Source organism: Phoenix dactylifera, chromosome 10 (genome assembly GCF_051530095.1).
Source record: "Phoenix dactylifera cultivar Ajwa chromosome 10, Ajwa_hap1_PhDact_Kaust_v1.1, whole genome shotgun sequence".
Lineage (NCBI taxonomy): Eukaryota > Viridiplantae > Streptophyta > Magnoliopsida > Arecales > Arecaceae > Phoenix > Phoenix dactylifera.
Genome location: NC_143199.1, coordinates 28,636,569 through 28,656,324, shown reverse-complemented (window position 1 = coordinate 28,656,324; position 19,756 = coordinate 28,636,569). Strand labels below are relative to the sequence as shown.

Here is a 19,756-nt window from a genome sequence, read left to right as displayed (position 1 = left end):
CCTCAAGCCCGAGCCCTCGCACCGAGTCCTCCGAGTAGGATAAGAGTCCGCAATCAACGTCTGCGGGTCAAGGTGGGCCAAGCCACACCCCTAAATCTGACTGGCCCATGGACACTTGATAATAGCATGGTAGATAGACTCCGCCTATGAGCAAACCACACAAACCGAAAGGGATCCTTACTCTCCGCCTACGGTAAGCAGACACCTAAGCATGTTACTTTAAAAAGACAATTTTTCTCTGATGCAGAAAAAAGAGATGTGGTTCAGTTTACCGCATGGCATTCAAAATCATCTTTCCTTGCCCTCCGGTTACCACGAAATGGAAGAATCCAACGCCATAAACAAAATAATGAACAAAATAGCTCAACCTGTTCTGCTTGAAATGCTTAAAAGACAAATAAGGAACACATGCCATAAAGAATGTTCCTTAGGACACATCAAATGAGATATGGAAGCAGGAGAAAGGGAAAATTTTCTACTCTCATCACTCACAAACAGAGATTTAAAGGACAAAAAATAATAATAACAAAGAATACAGACGTTCTCCAAACACAACCAAACAATCTTCACAGGTTTAGAGCACACAAAAGATCTCATTCCTGAATGGATAATCCAGCACTAGGGCACACATAAGAGGCTTTCTCAGTAACGAAATACTGATTAAAATGCACTCCAATTATCAGTTCCAGTTCTTGGGCTATGACTTTCTGAAGTCTTGAATGGTCCCGAGCCAAAGGGGTCAGCGTCGTCAAAAGAGAAACCCCCACTGTAGTCAGTGGTGCTACGAATGGAGTCGAACCTTGCATAGGTCTGATGCTGTGGATGTTCAGTCGTACTGCGTATAGAATCAAACCTTGCGAGGGTCTGATTCTGTGGAACACCACTGTAGTCAGTGGTGCTACGAATGGAATCAAACCTTGCAAAAATCTGATTGTGTGTAACACCAGTTTCTTGCATTATGAAAGGATCAAAATGAGCAAAACTGTCGAAAGAGTTGTCGTCTAGCCCTTCATTAAACCTCGGTGAGAAGCTAGAGCTGAACAGAGGTGTGCTTGGAGCTGAATCAAATAATGGATTTTTCTTCTCTTTTCCAAACACGCTAGCTGCACTTGGGGAGTCTGTCCTGATTGGATATAGACCAAAGTCATCAGATCCAAAGTTGTATCTGCCCTTATCGTTTTCACTCTCCTGAACGCGTGAGATTGCAAAATCAGAAACCAAACAAAGCCATCATGTGCACATTGCATTGAGAGACGGCAACTGACAAAGCATTGTTGAAAATAAATTGATTGACCTTTGAATCAAAGTTCCATATTGAGTCACCATCATCACCACGATCAAAAGTTGGACCCCATGAAGGCTCATCACCAAACCTGTCTCCCGACATAGAGGATTCAGCAGCACCATGATCACTGCAGTACATAGCAGAAAGTAAGATTCTCTAGATCTAGCCATCGTATGAAATCACAAGAACAGTAAAACAAGAAACGGAAACAAAAAATGTACATTATTACTTTTGAAAATATGACATAATGGTAGTACTGTTTAATGTTCAACAAATATACACGTTAGCTACTGTACAGGCATATTTTCAGTCGTATATTATGTCATACTGCACATCACCAAAGTTGTAGGCATAAAAGAAGGTAAAGGCACTACAAAAATAGAAAAGGAGTCAGGACTCGCACACATCTGACTTGCATGACCTTCCACAAAAGCATCACAGATCAGAATGGCCCTTAATGAGATGGTTTTAAGCAAATCAGGCAATGACAAGTTTGCAATGCACATATAAGTGGTTGCATATGAAATAGTCCGACTAGCATCATTCCTACAAGTTCTAAGCAAACCATGCTAATTATTTTCTCTATTATTTTCATGAGAGAAGCAACTTATTTGCTTATGATTTCTTTCTTTTTTATTCCTTATTAGAATGTTTTCTTACATGTTACCAGGGCTGCCAACAGGATGGCCTTGGGCCTTGCCTGAAATAACTACTTAGAGGGCCCAGGCCCAGCCTGATTTCAAAAACATAACCTAACCTCAGCAAACCCTGGTTCAGAGTCCTAGCTCGCGCCCGTCGCACATCCAAACCTGCCTGGACTTCCCAAACTACCAAGAGGGACATCAGAAAATATAGGCACCAATATGGGTGTCCATGCATGCCTTGCTTTGGTACCTCAGCCTCGTTGAAGAATTAACACAGCTAAAAGAATGGTAGGGGATCAAAATACCTATTACTTTCTCTAGCATGGGGTGAGATGTCATGTACTCCAGACCGTGTCAGATGATTTTCTTCAGAGGGATTGTCCAAAGCATTTCTTCCAGGACTGCCAGGGGATCTTTTTTCTGATCCATCTTCACTATGGGCATAGGTCAGTTCACCCTCAGCCATCCTGTCAGGAGGGGTAGAAGGCTTCTCAATTTTGTTATCAACATTGGATGATGATACAACTGCAGATGCCTCATCCTTGGAGGTTTTTTCTTTGTGAACTGTTGGAGGCTTGGGTTTTGCAAGGGCAACAACATTTTCCACTTCAACAGTAAGCTCTTTTATAACTTGAAACCCTGAAAGAAAAATAGGATGTGCAATAAGATTCACCAATAGGAACTCATGATTATCAATCAAAGAAATGATAAGTATTAATTAAACAATGTTATGAGTTATACATTTGATTTAAAAACAAAAGGAAATAGGGTCTACAGGGATGCAAGCATTGGACAATAAAAGAAAAATGACTAGCCAATAAATAGAAATTTCTGGTGAAAAGCTATGCCAATAATGTAAATTTGCATGGTCTTTCACTAGTAGGTGACCTAATAAAGCTTGGACAAAGGAATTTAGCAAGTTCTCCAGACAGGAGATACCACTCTTGATAGAAAAGAGATGTTTGTCAAGATTTTCGAAAAATCGAAATTGAAAGGAAGATGTTATTTCCCTTTTTCAAGAATATTGCCAGTGATCCCCAGTCCATTCACCACTTGGTTGCCTGGCCTATGTGGCAGTCAAAGATTGGTTCAACATACAATGTAGGTGGGGTTATGTGGGGGTTGGGCCAATCTTCGGGTGCCATATTGGAGCAGGGAAAAGAGTGGCAACAGATAGATTTTTTCAATCAAAAAAGGCAACAAAATAAAATCTTGACTAGATAAAATATCTAGAGAAGTAAATGCTCAATGCATCACCAGGGAAATAACATGTCATTCTATGGACTCTCTATGTATTATATATGCACCATAACCATCACATAAATTATTAGAGTAACATAATGTGAAAGAGACAGTTGATTTTTATACATCAGCATCAAAAAGCAGATAACTAAATCAACACTAGACAAGTAAAAAATGAAAAGTTACCACCATGACAAGGTTAAGCATTGGTAAAACAAAGAGAAATAACAGGATTTAAACATCCTCGCTACTTCCAACATTTGGAAAGAAACCTCATACATTTGACAACGGAACCACCATGCTGGTAATCATGTATTATTCTTAGACAGAGACCTCCAAAACAGAATAAATTTGATCCTTTAGTTTACTCACCATACTGAGATTTATAAACTTCTTTATAGACTGCAAATTTATAAACACAATAAAACTGAATAGCAAGGTGACAGGTCAAAGAATGGACTGAGGAAAATAAATGGAACAAAGGAAAAGCTAAATGAATGAAACAAAGAAAAAGCTAATGGAAGAATTTAGAGGCGATCAACCAGGATTCTTTGTATGACAAATGCAAGGTCTAATATGTATGTGTTTGGAGACAAACAGAAGCAGTATATTAGTCCTTTATCTTTTGTCTAAAATTTTTAGTTGCAATTATGCATAAATCAAGGGGAAGTCAACAGATTTTCCCTCTCATGTTTTACCTACCTTTTTCTCTTCTCTCTTCCCTGTAACTCTAAAACTTACATGGCATCAGAGCTCAGGTTGTTGAACATCATGACCAATGAGTTCAAATCCCCTCTATGTCAGTTATTTATTTAATTAACCAAGTTGTCTCATATTGTGTCTTTCTTTTTTATCCCTCCCGGGCATGAGGGGAAGATGTTAAGCCTAATATACATTGTCGACCAATCCCTACCAGCTTAAAATTTTGAGGACAAGTGGTTAGTTAACATGGTAATAGAGCCACGTTCTGATCCTAGGACTTGTGAGTTATGGACCCACCATCTTCTTCTGTTTGATCAAAAGTTGAATCAACCTAACTTCAAGAAATGTGCTGGATTTACTTGAAAAGATGGATCATTGTGTACAAAACCATTAGATACTCCTTTGGATCCTAATATTAAGTTAGTGGCTGATCAACAGATCAAGGGAAGATACTTCCTGATGCAAGTAGATATTGGCAGTTGGTTGGCAAACTGATATTCTTACAATCACTAGACCACATATCTTCTTTGTTGCAAATGTGATTAGTCAATTCGTGGAGGCTCCTTGTGTACCTCACTAGGATGTTGAGATGCATATTGTAAAATATTTCAAAGGAGCTCCAGGTTAGTCTCATGGCCATCTGCAGGTTGAAGAATATACTAATGCTGGTTGCACTGGTTCTCCATCAGATAGGGATAAATATAGGATACTATACTTTCCTAGAAGGTAATATTATCACATGGAGTAAGAATCAAATTGTGGTTGCTTATTTGAGTGCTGATTCAAAATACAAGAACATGGCACACACTATTTGAGAGTTAACATAGTAAAGATATCTTCTTCAATAGAATGGCCTTAATGTCATTAAACCTTTAAAGCTCTTCTGTGACGAAGAAGCTGCAAGTGATGTTGACTCCAACCCCATCCTTTCATGAGCATACCAAGCACATCAGCCCTTTTGTTTGTGAAGTAACATGTGGCCTAATTTCTGCTCCTTACATGCGATCTGAATACCATCTTGCTGATTTGTTTACTAAGTCCTCAACTCAAAACTGGGTTCAATTTATTCATTTTATATGATATAAATTCGCCTCCATGATGAGCATTATATGTATTGGTTCAGAATATATCCAAATAACAGGGTTATATTAATCTTGCATCTTTCTAGAGGATTTGTTATCATCGCTATATATGGGAGGTAAAATTACAGATTTTCACTGTCACATTTTCTCCTACATCTTTCTCTTCTCCTCTCTCCAACCCTAAACTTCACACAAGGAATCTCAATTAGTAACTGAAAGATAAGATAACATGTTGGGATCAGTAAATGCATGATTTATGAGTTTACCCTGGCAGGCAGTAGCATAAGGAGAGGGAAAACACTTGGGAAAGGTTTACTGCATGAAGTTACTCAGTTTCCAACAAAACCCAGAAGAGATACAGCAGTAACCCAATTGTCTGTTCAGGTAACAGAAGTAGACCCAAGTTTGAGATCACTAAATTCAAATGTGAAAATTTACATGCAAATACATCTGGAATGAGAAAACTGTGGCATTATAATGCGCATATTAAATTGAGATGATATTATCATAATTCAATTAGAAGCCAGTGTTAAATTCAGTTGGCTCACTTTACAAAAAATCATAGCAGATACAACTAGTATTGTTGTCCTGTCATGTTGTCTTCTGATTAGCATTTCCATACCTGCCACTAATGCTAAAATTTTAACCGACATCACAATACATTGGGTTCAATATTCTAGCATGATTGACATATGATGGTCCCATCCTGTGATACCTTGACTCTTTTGTCTGCACCAAAATATCCATGTCAACACGACACGACACATGTATGGGATACAGGTCCAACATACCAGTTTAGTGGTCAGAGGCGTCACTCCAGCAACAGAGGTCTAGTGCAGATACAGAAGAAGAGAGGACAGAGAAAAAAAAAACTAGGAGGAGCAAGGCCAGAGGTGTGCTGTTTCTCGCAGATTTTGCAGGCATGGTCAGAAGGACAGAGGACAAATCTAGGGCAGCGGCATAATAGAAGAAGATGGAGAAGGTGTCAAGGAAAAGAAGTAAGCTGAGGGGGTTTTATTAGGGATTAGCACATTCACTACAAGTGCGCTTTTAAAGGAAAAGATTAATCCATAGTCCTTGAATGATTGGTATTTACATTCAGCCCCTATTGACTAAGTTTTTTTATTTTTAGATCTTTACTTAGTGATAATTTCATTTTGCTCCCTGTTTGTGCATAAAAGTATATCAAACAATAATCAAAAAGGTTGGTTGGGTACAAAAAAAAGGCCTAATTATGTGCAAAGATTAAGTGTTAGCCGCTAACTGTACAAGGTAAATTGCAAATTACAAAACCATAGCCATCTAACCTTTCCCCAACTATTTGGGGGTAAATTGTCTATCGACAATAATAGAAAATGTCCATGTACCTGCATCCAACTTTTGGATCCTTTGAAGCCAGGTCCCCAAATCCCAAAATTTGAGGATAAGTCCAACTCCTAGACACACACTACCCAACTCCCGTAACCAAACCCATGTAACAAAGATCCTATCTAAGAAAGTTGTAATTATTTTCCAGACATCTTTAAACATGGGGCAGAAGGTTAAATACCATTATACTCAGCTTAGAAAAAATAAAAAGACAATTCCTTGCAGAATCTGTTAGTATAGGAATCATATTTTCAAAATTTTATTACTTATTCAGGTCTCATGAAAAAAAACTAATATGTTTGTTAAAATATGAAGTGCCCCGAAGCATACCATCATCTTCAAATTTGTCCCAGTCTTCATCCCAATCAGCAGTCCCTTCTTGTATGCCAGGCTGCCAACCTTAAAGGAAAAAGAAAAGTAAAATGAACAAAAAGAAACCAGGTAAAGTATATATTATATATGGCTAAAAATTAGAAATATTTGATGAGATAATAGTCAAGGTACATTCAAATGTAAACAAGCCAAAACAAGCAAGACATACAATGCATATTGATATTTTAAGTAATAACCAGTCATGTGAAGTGAGAATGAATAGCTGTTGACACTGAATAATATAGCATATTAATAAGAAGTCCCAGCTGAAACATGCAGGCCCTTTACTCATTCATTATATTTTACACAAGAAGAAATACCAAATAATACTACTACCAAAGAAATGGGACAGCATAAAGTATAGTTACCAAAAGGAAGCTCAACCAATGAAGTTGGTTTGGCACGTAATCCAAATCGTTTGCATTGTTCATTCAAAGCTTTCACAAGCTGCTCAAGATCAGATTGTATCTGATCAGCTCGAACCTGGAGAGGCAAAATAGAAGTTGAGTCAAACTGCCCAATTATGGGAACAACAAAAACAGCACAACAACGTTCTACCTGAAGTACACCATCAGCACTTCCACCTTGTTCCATTTTGACTATTGCATTATACAATTCCAGTTTTCTTTCCTACAAATGAAACAGGATATACTCAAACTAACAGACAACAAGAAAAATGGCTCCAGAAAGCACTATAAAAAAATTTAGGACTTCGAATTGATTGCTCTTTCAAGACTTTTTCTAGGTCAAGGCACAAATATACCTGAATATCACGAAACGTAGCCTCCTCAATTGTAAGTTTTGACGCCACATCTCCAACTTGCTTGCACTTTTGTTCATATTTCTTAGACAAAGATTCAAACTGAAAGAATTCATGCGGCAGCATTTTTTTGTGATTAGGATAGAGTTAAAAATGATATTTACAATTATTGCTGTAAATAGCTCGTATGTAAGCATATAAAATGTAATTTTTGTATCCATTACATCCTTAAACAACAAAAGACATTTGAGAAACAACATGGCACTACCAAATGGAAGTAAATACTCATACAAAGATCAATGCAAGGTTTACAAAGAATAATTCATCTAGTTAGCAGCATACCAACAATTCTCACTGTCAATGTCTTCAAACTAGTCATGCTATATCAGCAGGTTGATGCACTGATAAAGGTATATAATGTTTGCACCAAAGTATTCAAGAGGTAACACGCCCAAATTGTACGAAAGATGGAAATAATCGTAAAACCTCTTATTCTCGAAAGAAAACTGAATTAAAGTACTGGAACCCTGTCATCTTGAACTTTTAATATCATAAGCGTAAATGCTCTTAAGTTCAGGTTAGGTAACGATACCTTTTTTTATAGAATTAATGAAAGAAGTTTTCTAATACTGCAAATATAACAAAATAATGAAAGGTAATGTTTTGAGATCCACATGATTAATGCAATACGTAATGAGCCATAGGCATTGAAAACATCATTTTGCACCCAAAATAATTGTTCTTATCTTTTCTCTTGCTATATGTCAGACACCAGTAAAAACACTAAAGAAAACAGCAACAAACAGCATATTATGCCACATTTCTTAAGAAACTCCATAGAAAGCAGTACCATATCAAAATTTTGAGAGCATGGTACCTCACGTTTATCAGCAGAAGCCCTCTCAGTGATCTCGTTCAGCCTGTTGTCACACCTACTTTTGTAAAGAACCTAATATACAAAACAATTAAGTATTACCATACGATGAAGAAAATGTGAAAATAGAAGGAAGGTTATACTTACAGATCACTATAAAGCACATCATATAATTTAGTAACATTTTAATTAAATATCTAGTTAACGTATGAATCTCTAATAGTATGTCCAGGTGTGGCAATACTGATCTGAATCATTAAACCAACTGACCCGACTCAGGGTGTGGGCACAAATATGCACATACAGCCTACAGCCAACCACCAGAAATTACTAGCTGATGATCGATAATATAATCTAGCAATATTAAATTAAGCAAGCCCACACGGGCCACACCACAAAAGTTCACCAAATTTTAGCAACATGTTTTCTATTTTATAAGTGTGAAACATGCTTACATGCTCCAACTCCTACTTTCGAAGAGTTCCAAGCTTTTATGTGCTCATACTAATCATCAATGTTGCATGGATACAAATACGAGTATCGGGTTCAGACATGTGTCCAAGTGTCTAAGTTGACAAGAGGGAAAAAGAGAGATATATGAGGATACATAGAATAACATATAAATTTAACTAAATTATACATTAACTTTTAATTATTATCTGTTTATTGTTAAAAAAATGTTAAAAAGATGTTGTTTGTTAAGATCAAGGTCCACAAAACTGCTATCGAGAACCGTCCCAGTTTGGTAACTGTATGCATGATGTATTGAGACGGGCTCTCAACACTTTTCTCACTCCTAGCTAAGGTACCGCCTAAAACCCGGTGGTATAGGTCAGTACTGGACAGTACAGGGTACTTCCGCTTAATTCGGACTGGTTCGGCTCAGATACTAAACCAAACCTCAATACGACGCTAGTACCTTACAGGTACGATACGATATTGTCAGTACAAGATGATATGGATTGGTATGGCAAACCTTTATTAAGATTTTTCACATATGCATATTTCTTATTTAAACTCTCTAATTAAATTAAAGGATATTAGCATAGCAATATTTTGAAAAGTTGTTTCAATACATATATCCTTAACAGATCTTTAAAAAGAACAACTAATCACTATCAATATCAAATTAGAGGATCAAACTCACTGCCGGAAAAGTTCAACTCACTCATTGTAGGAAGAGTTAAACTCTCTCCCAGTTTTTAAAAGTGACTATCAAAACACTTTATAAGTATCCCAGTATCCGATATATTTCCAACTTGAATGCATATCCGAGATGGATTTTTGGAGTTGGACACAAGTCTCCGGGTAACACTGCTCATCATTCTTGCTATCATGATGTACTTGACCACCATTAACTAGACAATTTTAGCCGCCTTAGATTTATTCTCATTTGAATATATAAACTTGCAGTATTTGAAAAGATATTGAATAACTAAATGTTTCTGCTTCCTATCATTTCTTGGACCATATTTTTCCACTCCAGCACCCAAATACAAACCCACTTCATGCAACTATACACCACTCTCCATCTAAACCATGGACGTCCAAAAATTTCAATCTACAAAAACTTCTTGGCATTGATAAATACTGATTTACCCCTCACAGACAAACTCTCTACAAAATACGTATATTAATCGCCCCAATTTTAATTACAAGGAGTTGGTAATATAAAAATCACATTGAACACCAATACTGATAGTTGATGTAGTCTAGACAAGGGATAAGTTATCAGCATCAAAAAGTATGTCTATAATTATACAATATTCCATATCTTTATCGCCATTATCCAAAAATACTAACAAAGAGAAGATGGGAGCAAATATAAAAATTGCCTATTTTGTTGAACCAGAACCACTAAAATACAACCACTACAGTTAGATGGCCTCAGAAGTTAGCATATAAACTAGATATGTACCAAACGAACTAGCTATTTGAGTTCATTAAATAAAAAGAAGCCAAAAAAAAAAAAAATCATTCCTGTCATTTAAGCATTAAGAAGAAGACACTTACAAGTTCTTGCATCTTGGCACGGTAAAACTCGATCTTCTCTTTAGAATCTAGTATCTCCTTTTCCAATTCTTGAACCTTTCATCCAAAACAGGTAGTGTATAACAAGTTCCATGGACAAGAATCCAATGAAAATAGTAAACTCAGCAAAGATAAGGACAGTGAGAAAGCATGTGATCATATTGAAGAACTCAATCAAGTATTGATAAGTGGCCAGCTGTTACTAGGAATCACTGTACACAAATCACAAATAATAATTGAATTGTAAATGGCCTCCACTGGAAATCTATTTAAAACTAGATCAGTAAAATTCAGTAGCTTCATGATTTCTATCATAAAATTCTAACTAATTTAGTTAATTAATAAAATTCATTGTACCAGTGTGCATCGCTCCATATAAGGCATATATCGTACCATATCAATAACGAATAGAGAATCAGTATGAGGATGTGCCGAGTCTTGGTATGCCAAAACAACCCCTATACTAAGCATACCAACACTATACAAACATGGTACAGGTAGGGGGCCTTAGTGTAATATCCATAAAATTTACACTATACCATATAAAACCATTAATTATTGGGAAATGGTTTGTTGATTAAAAGAGAAGGAAATTTGTGGGTGAGGAAGCTTTGCTAGGAGAATGGTTTATGAGATTGGGATCATAATTATGATGAGCAGATCTTATAGGAAGAGAATGGAAAGGTGGCATGCAGTCATAGGTTCTTTAGGATAGTCTCCTTTGTTTGGGGACAGGTGTTTCAAAAAGTTTGGAGAAATTTAAAATAAGGGCAGAGAGAGATTAAAAAGAGTTTGGTGGTGGGGCCTTAGGCCATCAAAATTTATGTTTCCTAGACTTTTAACAAATCCTCTACAAGGGTGTTGTGTGACTGAAAATTCTAGAGACAAGGAATGCAGTGTTATGGTGTCTCAATTTCAATCATATCTTAGGGGTAAAAGATTAAGAAAATTGGAGATTACATCCATCACAATTACCAACTTTGAAGTAAGATGATGTTCAAGATGGGAGGACAATGAAGACTTCTTGGAAACACATCACCTTCCAGTGGCCTCTGATGCAGAGTATAGAAATTAACCAAAAACAAGATCTGTTCAAAAATTTAACATTCTTATATAGTTGTAACTTAACCAAAATCATCACATGTTACAACCTCTAGAAATGCTCTGGCTTTCTCGACAGAACACTTGTGGTTTGACAAGGTGGATAAACGCACGATCATGTATTTATGCAATGCAGAATTTCTGTGTGGTGGGACAAAGAGTTAAGGGTGGTTTATGTATCAATTGTTGAATGTCAGTCGCAACTCCCACTGTTGCTAGTTGTTAGGAGTAAGGCCCTGATTAATATAGATAGAAAGAAAAATAACATAGCTTCCCTTTTGTCCTTGCTGTACAGTTTCTCTTGGGTGTCCACTGGTCCATTTAGGAGGAATCGGAACTAGGTGTTAGTTTTAGGAAAAAAACAAAAGGGAGTATATCTAATCCAACATAGAGCTAGAAAAAATAACATTTTTGCATTAGAAAATAATGTGGCATAATTTGCATTGCTAAGCAAGGTAAAAACAAAATGAGGGTGAACACAATATGACACAACTAGCCACAGATTTATGAGCTAAGCAATAATAAACTACCAGAAGCAATACACTGATGAATCCACAAACAAGAAGAAATATTAAATCTAGGAATTTTTAACAAGAAAAACAAAGAGTTCACAGACAACAAAGGAAAAGAAAATGGCAATGATGTTAGATATAAATTAATATTTTCACTACAAAACAAAATTAAAAATTTACATAGCAATGACCATCCTTCATCCTTCATAGAAAATAGAAATCATAGTACAAAAGCTAGGTCTTGATCATTCAACAATCGACTAAGTCATCAACAAAGAATATGAGATAATGCAATGGTGAAAGAATTGACAAGGGATATTTATTTCAGGATTTCACGAGAGCACTTTCAAAACAAAAAAAAAAAAGCATGGGTGGAGAAAAGATACCTTTTTGTCTGCATCTGTAGCATCCTGGAACTTTGAGTTCAGTGCACTCTGTTCCTCACTGCTTAGTTGGTCAACCAGATGCTTCTCCAATACTGTGACCCTTGATTTCTGTTCTGCTGGCTGCACCGTGACATCAGTCTGAGAAGGGGTCAGAGTTTGCACAGGTTGCTTCGCTGAAGTAATATGTATTACAGGCCGTGATACAGGGACCCCTTGAGGTGATAATCCTGAGCCATAGATATTGGAAAATCCACATCACCAAATATTGAAATTATAAGACAAGAGAAAGGAACAACAAACTGGAACTACAGAAGTTGCAGAAAACAGAACTATGGACTCATAGATTGTGTTCAAGAAATACCAGGCCTTGGCTGCCAGAGTGGACCACCATATGCAGTTGAAGGTTGAGCTGTTGAAGGTTGAACAGTAGTAAGGGAAAATGTTTCATCAAACCTAAGGCTATTTGGAAGCACAGCAGGAAGACTGCACCCTTCTCGGTATCTCTCCATTAAATATAAGGCCGTACAGAACTCCCTAAGCGAAAGCATGCTATCATTATCCTGGTCAGATAAATCCCACACCTGCTTTAAGACATCTGGAAAATGCAGAACAAAAACAGCATTACCAAAATGGGCAAATGAAATACAACAATAACAACCTTAAGCAATCTATTTCTTCTAGATGTATAATGCAGGGAAAAAAATAGGGGCATGCTACAACCGACTTGTTAATTAGATTAAGTACTGCAAGATTAAAGAGGCAGAATAAATAGAAAAGGCAACAAAGAAAAGACCAAACAGGAAGTTGAAGGAACATTAGCATTTAATTTCCAAATTTTATGAACACATTAATGTATCCAAGCAAGTCAAAACCCTTTTTTAAATATTTCAAAAAGAAATAAAAGTTGCACATCACATTATTTAATTGCACTAAATTAGGAAAAACAAATATCCAAAGCAACATTTAGCAGTTGAAAATTATCCACCTCTAGGTAGTTTCCAACTCAGGAACAGACTGCGTGCCTCTTGACCAGTGATTTTCCCATCTCTATCCTTATCTACCTGCACAAATATTCCACTGTATCTTTGAACATCAGATTGTGAAATCTTTGGCCATGGTGGCTGGGACTGACTGGAAGCAGGACCAACAGCTCCAACTGGAATATTAGGAATGGTTAATGCTGGAGTGCTCTGTATCGCACCTAGTTGGTTTTGCTTGACCAGTGACTGAGTTCGTTGCAACTGACTACCACCAAGAGGAAGTGATGGTGTGTTTTCCAATGAATCTACCTGCCCTGGCTTAATGGAACTTTGAGACCCAGAAATAGCTGCGCCAACACTGGACAAACTAGACACATTAGTTGTCGAGAAGGCCGGTAAAGATGTGTCTTGCTTTGCCAGGGGAGTGGCAGAAAATATATCTCCTCCTAAAGACGAATCAGAAGAAAAGCCATTTCCTGATATAACTGAGGTTTTTGAATTCGCAGCAACTGAAGCTGCAGCAGGTGATTTTGGTGGAACTGCCGAGGATGGTGCAGATGGTGTTTGTGGTCTAGGAGTTACCGCAGGAGTTGGTCCCCATTGTTGTGCCCCAAATCCATCTTGGTTTGCTGAGGGAGTAGCACCTCTTATAGTACCTTGTGAAGTTCCCCCTACTGAAGCTCCACTTGTCCTACTACCAAGCCAATCAGCTGATAGATTTGGAGTATTTGAACTTGGAAGATGGGGACCTCCCATGCTAGCAGCCCCAGGTGGTCGTTGACCAACTCCCTGCAGTGGAAGTGAAGCAGCAGGAGATGAGGCTTGAGGTGGCCCGACAATTTGTTTGCCTGCTGAAAAGAATTGCTGGTTAACGGTTGCATTTGGAAGTGCCTGTTGTCCGGCAATGCCAGGGTTTTGAGTTGGGCTCGTAACACCCATCTGAGTGGAAGGTGTAGGTGTGGCAAGAGAGTTCATCTGAGCCGTAGGAATGGATGGGGGATTTATCTGTGGTGCAGGAATTTTAGCAGCAGCTGGACCAAATAAGGCAGCCCTGACTAGATCTGGAGTTAGTTCTCGGCCACTCTGTGCCACTGTCACAAGTCTCAGGGCATTGTAGAATTCTTGGCGCCCAAGGTAACCAGTGTGATTCTGATCAGCATGATTCCAAATCTGCAAATGACCAGAATGATATTGGCCAGAACAGAACCAGTAAACAATACATCAAGACTCTACTCGCGAGCAATGACAGTGAAAGTCATCTTGCTACACATAAAATGGGACTTTTCTTGGAAGTTGACAGTGAACCTAAGCTCCAAGTACATACATTTCACTCTAAGCAAAAAGCTAGGCCAGATGACAAGTATACCAATTTTACTAAAATTTAAAATCATATGTCTATAATTAGATCATTAAAAAAAAACATACCATAGAATTCCACAAAAAAAAATTATTATGGACAAGGTTCAAGGACTAGCAATACATGCATGCTGTAGTCAGATACATCATGCTGTCAATATACACAAAGATGTGCATTTTCCTTCCAGTACGCATTATGTTTTAAATGACGATCTGCACAAAAACTATATACCAAAAAATACGGAATACCTTCTTGCTCCTGCAAATTTATGACATGCAGTCAATGTAGAGATGCTGGAGATTCTTGGTGTAGGCTGGGAAGATTAGATGATTCTCATCAAAGACCAAAAATGGATTTTCATCAGATATAGGCTAACCTGATAATCACAGCTGCCAGCAATTCTCTCATGTGAGCTGGGTGAAACTAACTCAGATCTCTGCAGATACGATATTCTTTGTATGAACAGCAGTAGTCATGAAAAGTAAGAAAATAAAAGTGAAGGGTTATAGTGGTTTAAAGCCCGTGAGGAACACGGTGCAAAACTTGGTAAAGCCCGTGAGGATACAATTGCATATAAAAGACGAGCCTCTCAAAATCGTTTGGGGCATGGCATTACTGCTGCAGATGACCTTGTACGTAAAGTAGAGTTATTTGAAATTTTTGTATCCAAGTTGTACACCAGATCCTATTCCATATAGCCAAGCTATGACCCATATAGATATCCTTCATTTGAAGCATCATATTCAAGTGGGTCCTACTCTCTACAACCTCAAGTAGCTTATAAGTTAGATTTCGCTGCTGTGATATCTACGAATTGCCAGTCTAGTATCAGATAAAGGATAGGTATCAAGGTAGCTATCAAGCAAGCGCGGGATATGGGATGCAGAAATATTGAGAAACTTGATATAATCCCAGGCACGAACAATGACCACAATCTCGATGTCTGAGGAACATAGACACTCCATAAAATTTTAAATATCGATACATATTTTGTACTTTAAATTCATTTATCATATTATATATATTTTAATAGTACTTCAAGTCCATTTGATGACAAAAATGGCATCAAATAACATCAAAATCCTAAATTAAACAACCGTAATTATTAAAATAATAACTAAAAAAAGAAAAGATCAAAAAAATAAAAAATAAAAAAATGGTATACTGATCAAATGACCAACATGTCACACTGTACCATATGCCGATATGATACCGACCCTATACCATACTGTACTGATCACCAACCGATACAACACCTGGTATTTGGTACCGATTCAGTAGACATCGGCCGCAACACATGCACTCCACGATTTTTATATATCAAAATTATTGACCAAAATTGATATGTTTTCAAATAATTGCCTTTCTAGAAACAAATTTGGTGATCTAATAATAAATCCACAATAAGGCTGTCCCAAGTGGGATCTCATTAAACCCAAATAAACAGTTTAGCCAAAATAGTAAAGTGTGAATATTCAGATTTTGATATTATTGTTTTGGAGTTACAAACTAGAGAATTTTAATGGACAAAGAGGTGATGTGTGGTGTAAATGTCAGGTGAAAGGGAATGGGCTTGGAAAGAATGATAAATGTTAAAGATTACTTGTAATTAACAAATTTATGCATCCAAGGGTGGACACATCCAATAAAAATCGCTACTATTTCACAAATTTGAGTTCACCAACACAAATATGTAGTGATGATAAAAGAGAACTTAAAGTTGAATTTCCATCTAAAGAGAGCAAAAGGAAAGAGGAATTTAGAGACATAAGTAGACAAAGAGGGGAGAGGGGAGTAGAGGATGAAGGGTAAGGGATACAATAATTGGAGGGTAAAGTAGTCAATAAGATTAAGGAAGTGAAAAGGTGGTTGGTTACATAACTATACACTATCTTCCACTATGCTTTAACCCATATCTATTGAATAAGAAAGCAAAAGACTACCTTTTCAATGACCCTCTAACCACTTAAAAAGAACTTTACATGACTCATGACCCTTTGATGACTTCTAACAACACTATGACTTTCAAATGACCCTCTAAATGACTATCTTATGACGTAAACAGCATCAAATAGGTCACATCTCACAATCTCACAAATGGTAACCAAGGAACAAAGTGCCAGTCCTGCCAATCAGTACAAGCAAGCATGTGGCACAACTACATGCCAGTGTGTATATGCTATGCATGCAACACAACACCAGCATGTGACACTGATATTTTGGTGGTAACCACTGACATATAACTTCATCATTCCCTATATTATAAGTCGTATGTATAATGATGTTGCATCATTTCAAAATTCACAAGCTTGTGAAAGATAATAGAGGTAATAACTCTTAAGAACAAAAATCAAAAGTAATTGTTTGGATATAAATGGATCTCATCACCCCAAGTTCAAACTAATGAAATTCTTGAGCAAGATAAGGTCAAGATCAAGGTTGTACAGAAGGGCATACTAGTTTTTTGAAAATGGTATGATACCAGGTACTCCAGTTTTTGTAACATTGGTATGGTACAGAATACTAGCACACGATACAGGACTAGATCCCATACTGACATATTATGTACCAGTGCCGATTTTATACTGGAATAGTATGGTACCACTCAAACTATCTTATTTTGGCGGTTCTTAAAATCTTAGCCAAGTTGATAGTAGAGTGCTCAATAAAATTGTAATAATCATGTCACTTGTTTCTTGTTCTTGATAAACTCGAGTATGAAAACATCATGATCAGCCTCTAGTTAGATGGGGTGCATATAGATCCAAGTCACTAAAAGACAAAAGCGCAAACACAATAATTTAAGGCCCCTTTGCTAATTTTGGCATTTTTATGTTTTTATTTCTCTAAAAATCCCTCAAAGTGGAGGCTGTCTCCTTTGATTCACATAAGATGGAGAGAGAGAGAGAGAGAGAGAGAGAGAAGTAAAAACTTCTAACTACTAAAAATTACAGGAAATGGTGGGGACAGAGAGAAGAGGGGATTGCCAGACATTTTCATCCCTGTTGATTCCTCATAATTTATTTCCCAAAAAAGTGAGAAATTAAAATGTCTCCAAATAGCACTTAAATATGTGTGACATTTTTTCCTTTTAGCAGACCAGTGGTATAATTTTAATTTCCTCCACAACTATAAGAAAGATGTAATGCACTACCAAAAGAAATAAAGTCCTTCAGAAGAGAATAAAAAAAGAAATCCACAGCTCCCAGCCATGCTCTGGCTGCTGCAATTGTACTTGGATCAAGATCTAAATAATTGCAGTTAAGTAGTTCCCCTTGTGCTGAATATATTGGTGAGTGACCAAAAAAATGTCCTTCTGGCCTCTAGTATAATGGCATTGTTACTGAAATGCTGGTCGCTTATGTTTCATAATGGCAGTTTAGAAATTATATTTTGTCAGAGTCACCATTTATGTTTCACATAATCAGCATTTCCGTCCATTTTAGCTAGATCTTGAACCTAATATGACATAAATCCAACTAGAACCAAATTTGCTTTATATGCTTAACTCTCTCTCGTTGTATTCTTACGGATAGTTGGAATGAAGTTTAAAATACAAGTATTTCAATGCCAGAATGAAATCCAAACAACTAGCGAAGCCAATCTACAATACACATATCCCTAACTCAAATAACATAAATTCTCGTCTACATTATGACTAAAATTATGGCGATATGAACTTCAAGCAATCAAGAAACATGACAAGATCAATCAGAACTCGCCCAAAATTTCACAAAAGAGGAACTATAATCAAACAACAAAGATTTCAAGACAAAGCCTGATCACCAAACCCAAGATAATCCCGATCCTCTATTCAATTACAAAAGAGTACCTGAGCCAACACGTGTTTGGGCAAATTGGATCCCTGAAAGAACGCCACCGCCTCCGGCCCGCTGATCCTCCCATCCTTATCCAAATCGGCCCTCCTAAAATATGCATCGAAGGTCTCCATCCTGGGAGCTTGGCTCTCCGGTGCCGTCATTCCTCCCAATAAACCCTGGATCAGACTACAAGGTCAAACCCGAATCGGCTCCGGGTCGCCACTCCGGCGGCGGGAGGCGGCGGGACTCGCCGGAACCGCGGCGGCGAATGCGAGGGGACTTCGAAGGGAGGGTTTCGAGGATAACGAAGCGATAATTCGGGATCCTTTCGGCGGGATCGAAGAGGGATTCGAGGGCTCGAGGCGCGAGACCGAGGGATTTGGGGGAGCGCGGAGAGATCCTGCTGGGTTTCCCCTCGGTTGTTGTACCTCTCGCTCCGCCAAGGAGGGCAGAGAGGCCTCGCCACGGAGGACAAAACACGATGACGGAACTGCCATCACATACTTGATATAATATCGCAATTGTCGTTTGGACATTTAATCATCTGTATTCTAGACTCTTACGAGGAGTAATGGACGCAGATCGGCACAGGGGAGGGTGATGGTCCATCTGTTCAATGGTCGCTGATGGACAGGTTTGCCACGTCGGCGAATATTTTAGATCTCGTGTGTGGCGCCGCCGGAACAATAGAAGCCGTTGGAGCGGCGAGCAATGGAGGGTACGATTATAGGGTCGACAGGATGCACGGTGAGGATACGAGATGATGGGAATGGCGGTGGAGGGGCTTCAGTTCTGGTGGAACATTACGTCACCGCCGGGTGTCCGCTCCACCGCGGTGATCCAGTGCGAAATATAGGAGCTATGCAAAAGAAATAAAAGAAACTTGCGTGACTAAGTTAAACGGTCAGTTTTTTTTTTTTTAATCTTGTTTCTTATTATTATTAATTACTGGTAATGAAAAGGATATTTCTTTCTGTTAATGAAAAATATGTTAAAGTGTATTTAATTTTGTTTACAAGGAAACTCCTAAAAAGAAAAAAATGGTTGGATATATGTATTCTATTTTCATTTATGCAACTCTAGCCCAAATTTCTTAAATCATATATTACTCCTCTCTGGCTAATATTTAGATAAAAATTAGAGGACTTTGCAATCTAATTGGACTTCATTCGCTCCATTAGAGATACCTTACATTAGATCTTCGAAGCTCCTCTATAAATCATCTACTTTCAGTACTAT

The 19,756-nt window shown here is 37.6% G+C and overlaps 1 protein-coding gene across 3 annotated transcripts; it reads right to left on the bottom strand.

The window, feature by feature from the left end:
• Positions 1 to 350: 350 nt before the first annotated feature.
• On the bottom strand, positions 351 to 19,028 carry LOC103723289 (uncharacterized). 3 transcript variants are annotated; one of them, XM_026800281.4, is made up of 14 exons: positions 18,529 to 19,017; positions 15,073 to 15,132; positions 13,345 to 14,509; positions 12,721 to 12,954; positions 12,360 to 12,586; positions 10,343 to 10,417; positions 8,333 to 8,404; positions 7,459 to 7,557; positions 7,254 to 7,325; positions 7,064 to 7,178; positions 6,654 to 6,722; positions 2,235 to 2,568; positions 1,295 to 1,412; positions 351 to 1,188 (listed from the first exon to the last, which is right to left on the bottom strand). In XM_026800281.4, the coding sequence occupies exons 1-14, from the start codon at positions 18,676 to 18,678 to the stop codon at positions 661 to 663; spliced, it is 3,318 nt and encodes a 1,105-aa protein (XP_026656082.3). In that variant the 5' UTR covers positions 18,679 to 19,017; the 3' UTR covers positions 351 to 660. The 3 variants fall into 3 exon arrangements, with proteins under 3 accessions (XP_026656082.3, XP_088561950.1, XP_008812401.3); XM_088705824.2 differs by having other exon boundaries at positions 14,945 to 15,132; positions 18,529 to 19,001; XM_008814179.6 differs by lacking the exon at positions 15,073 to 15,132 and having other exon boundaries at positions 18,529 to 19,028.
• Positions 19,029 to 19,756: the final 728 nt, after the last annotated feature.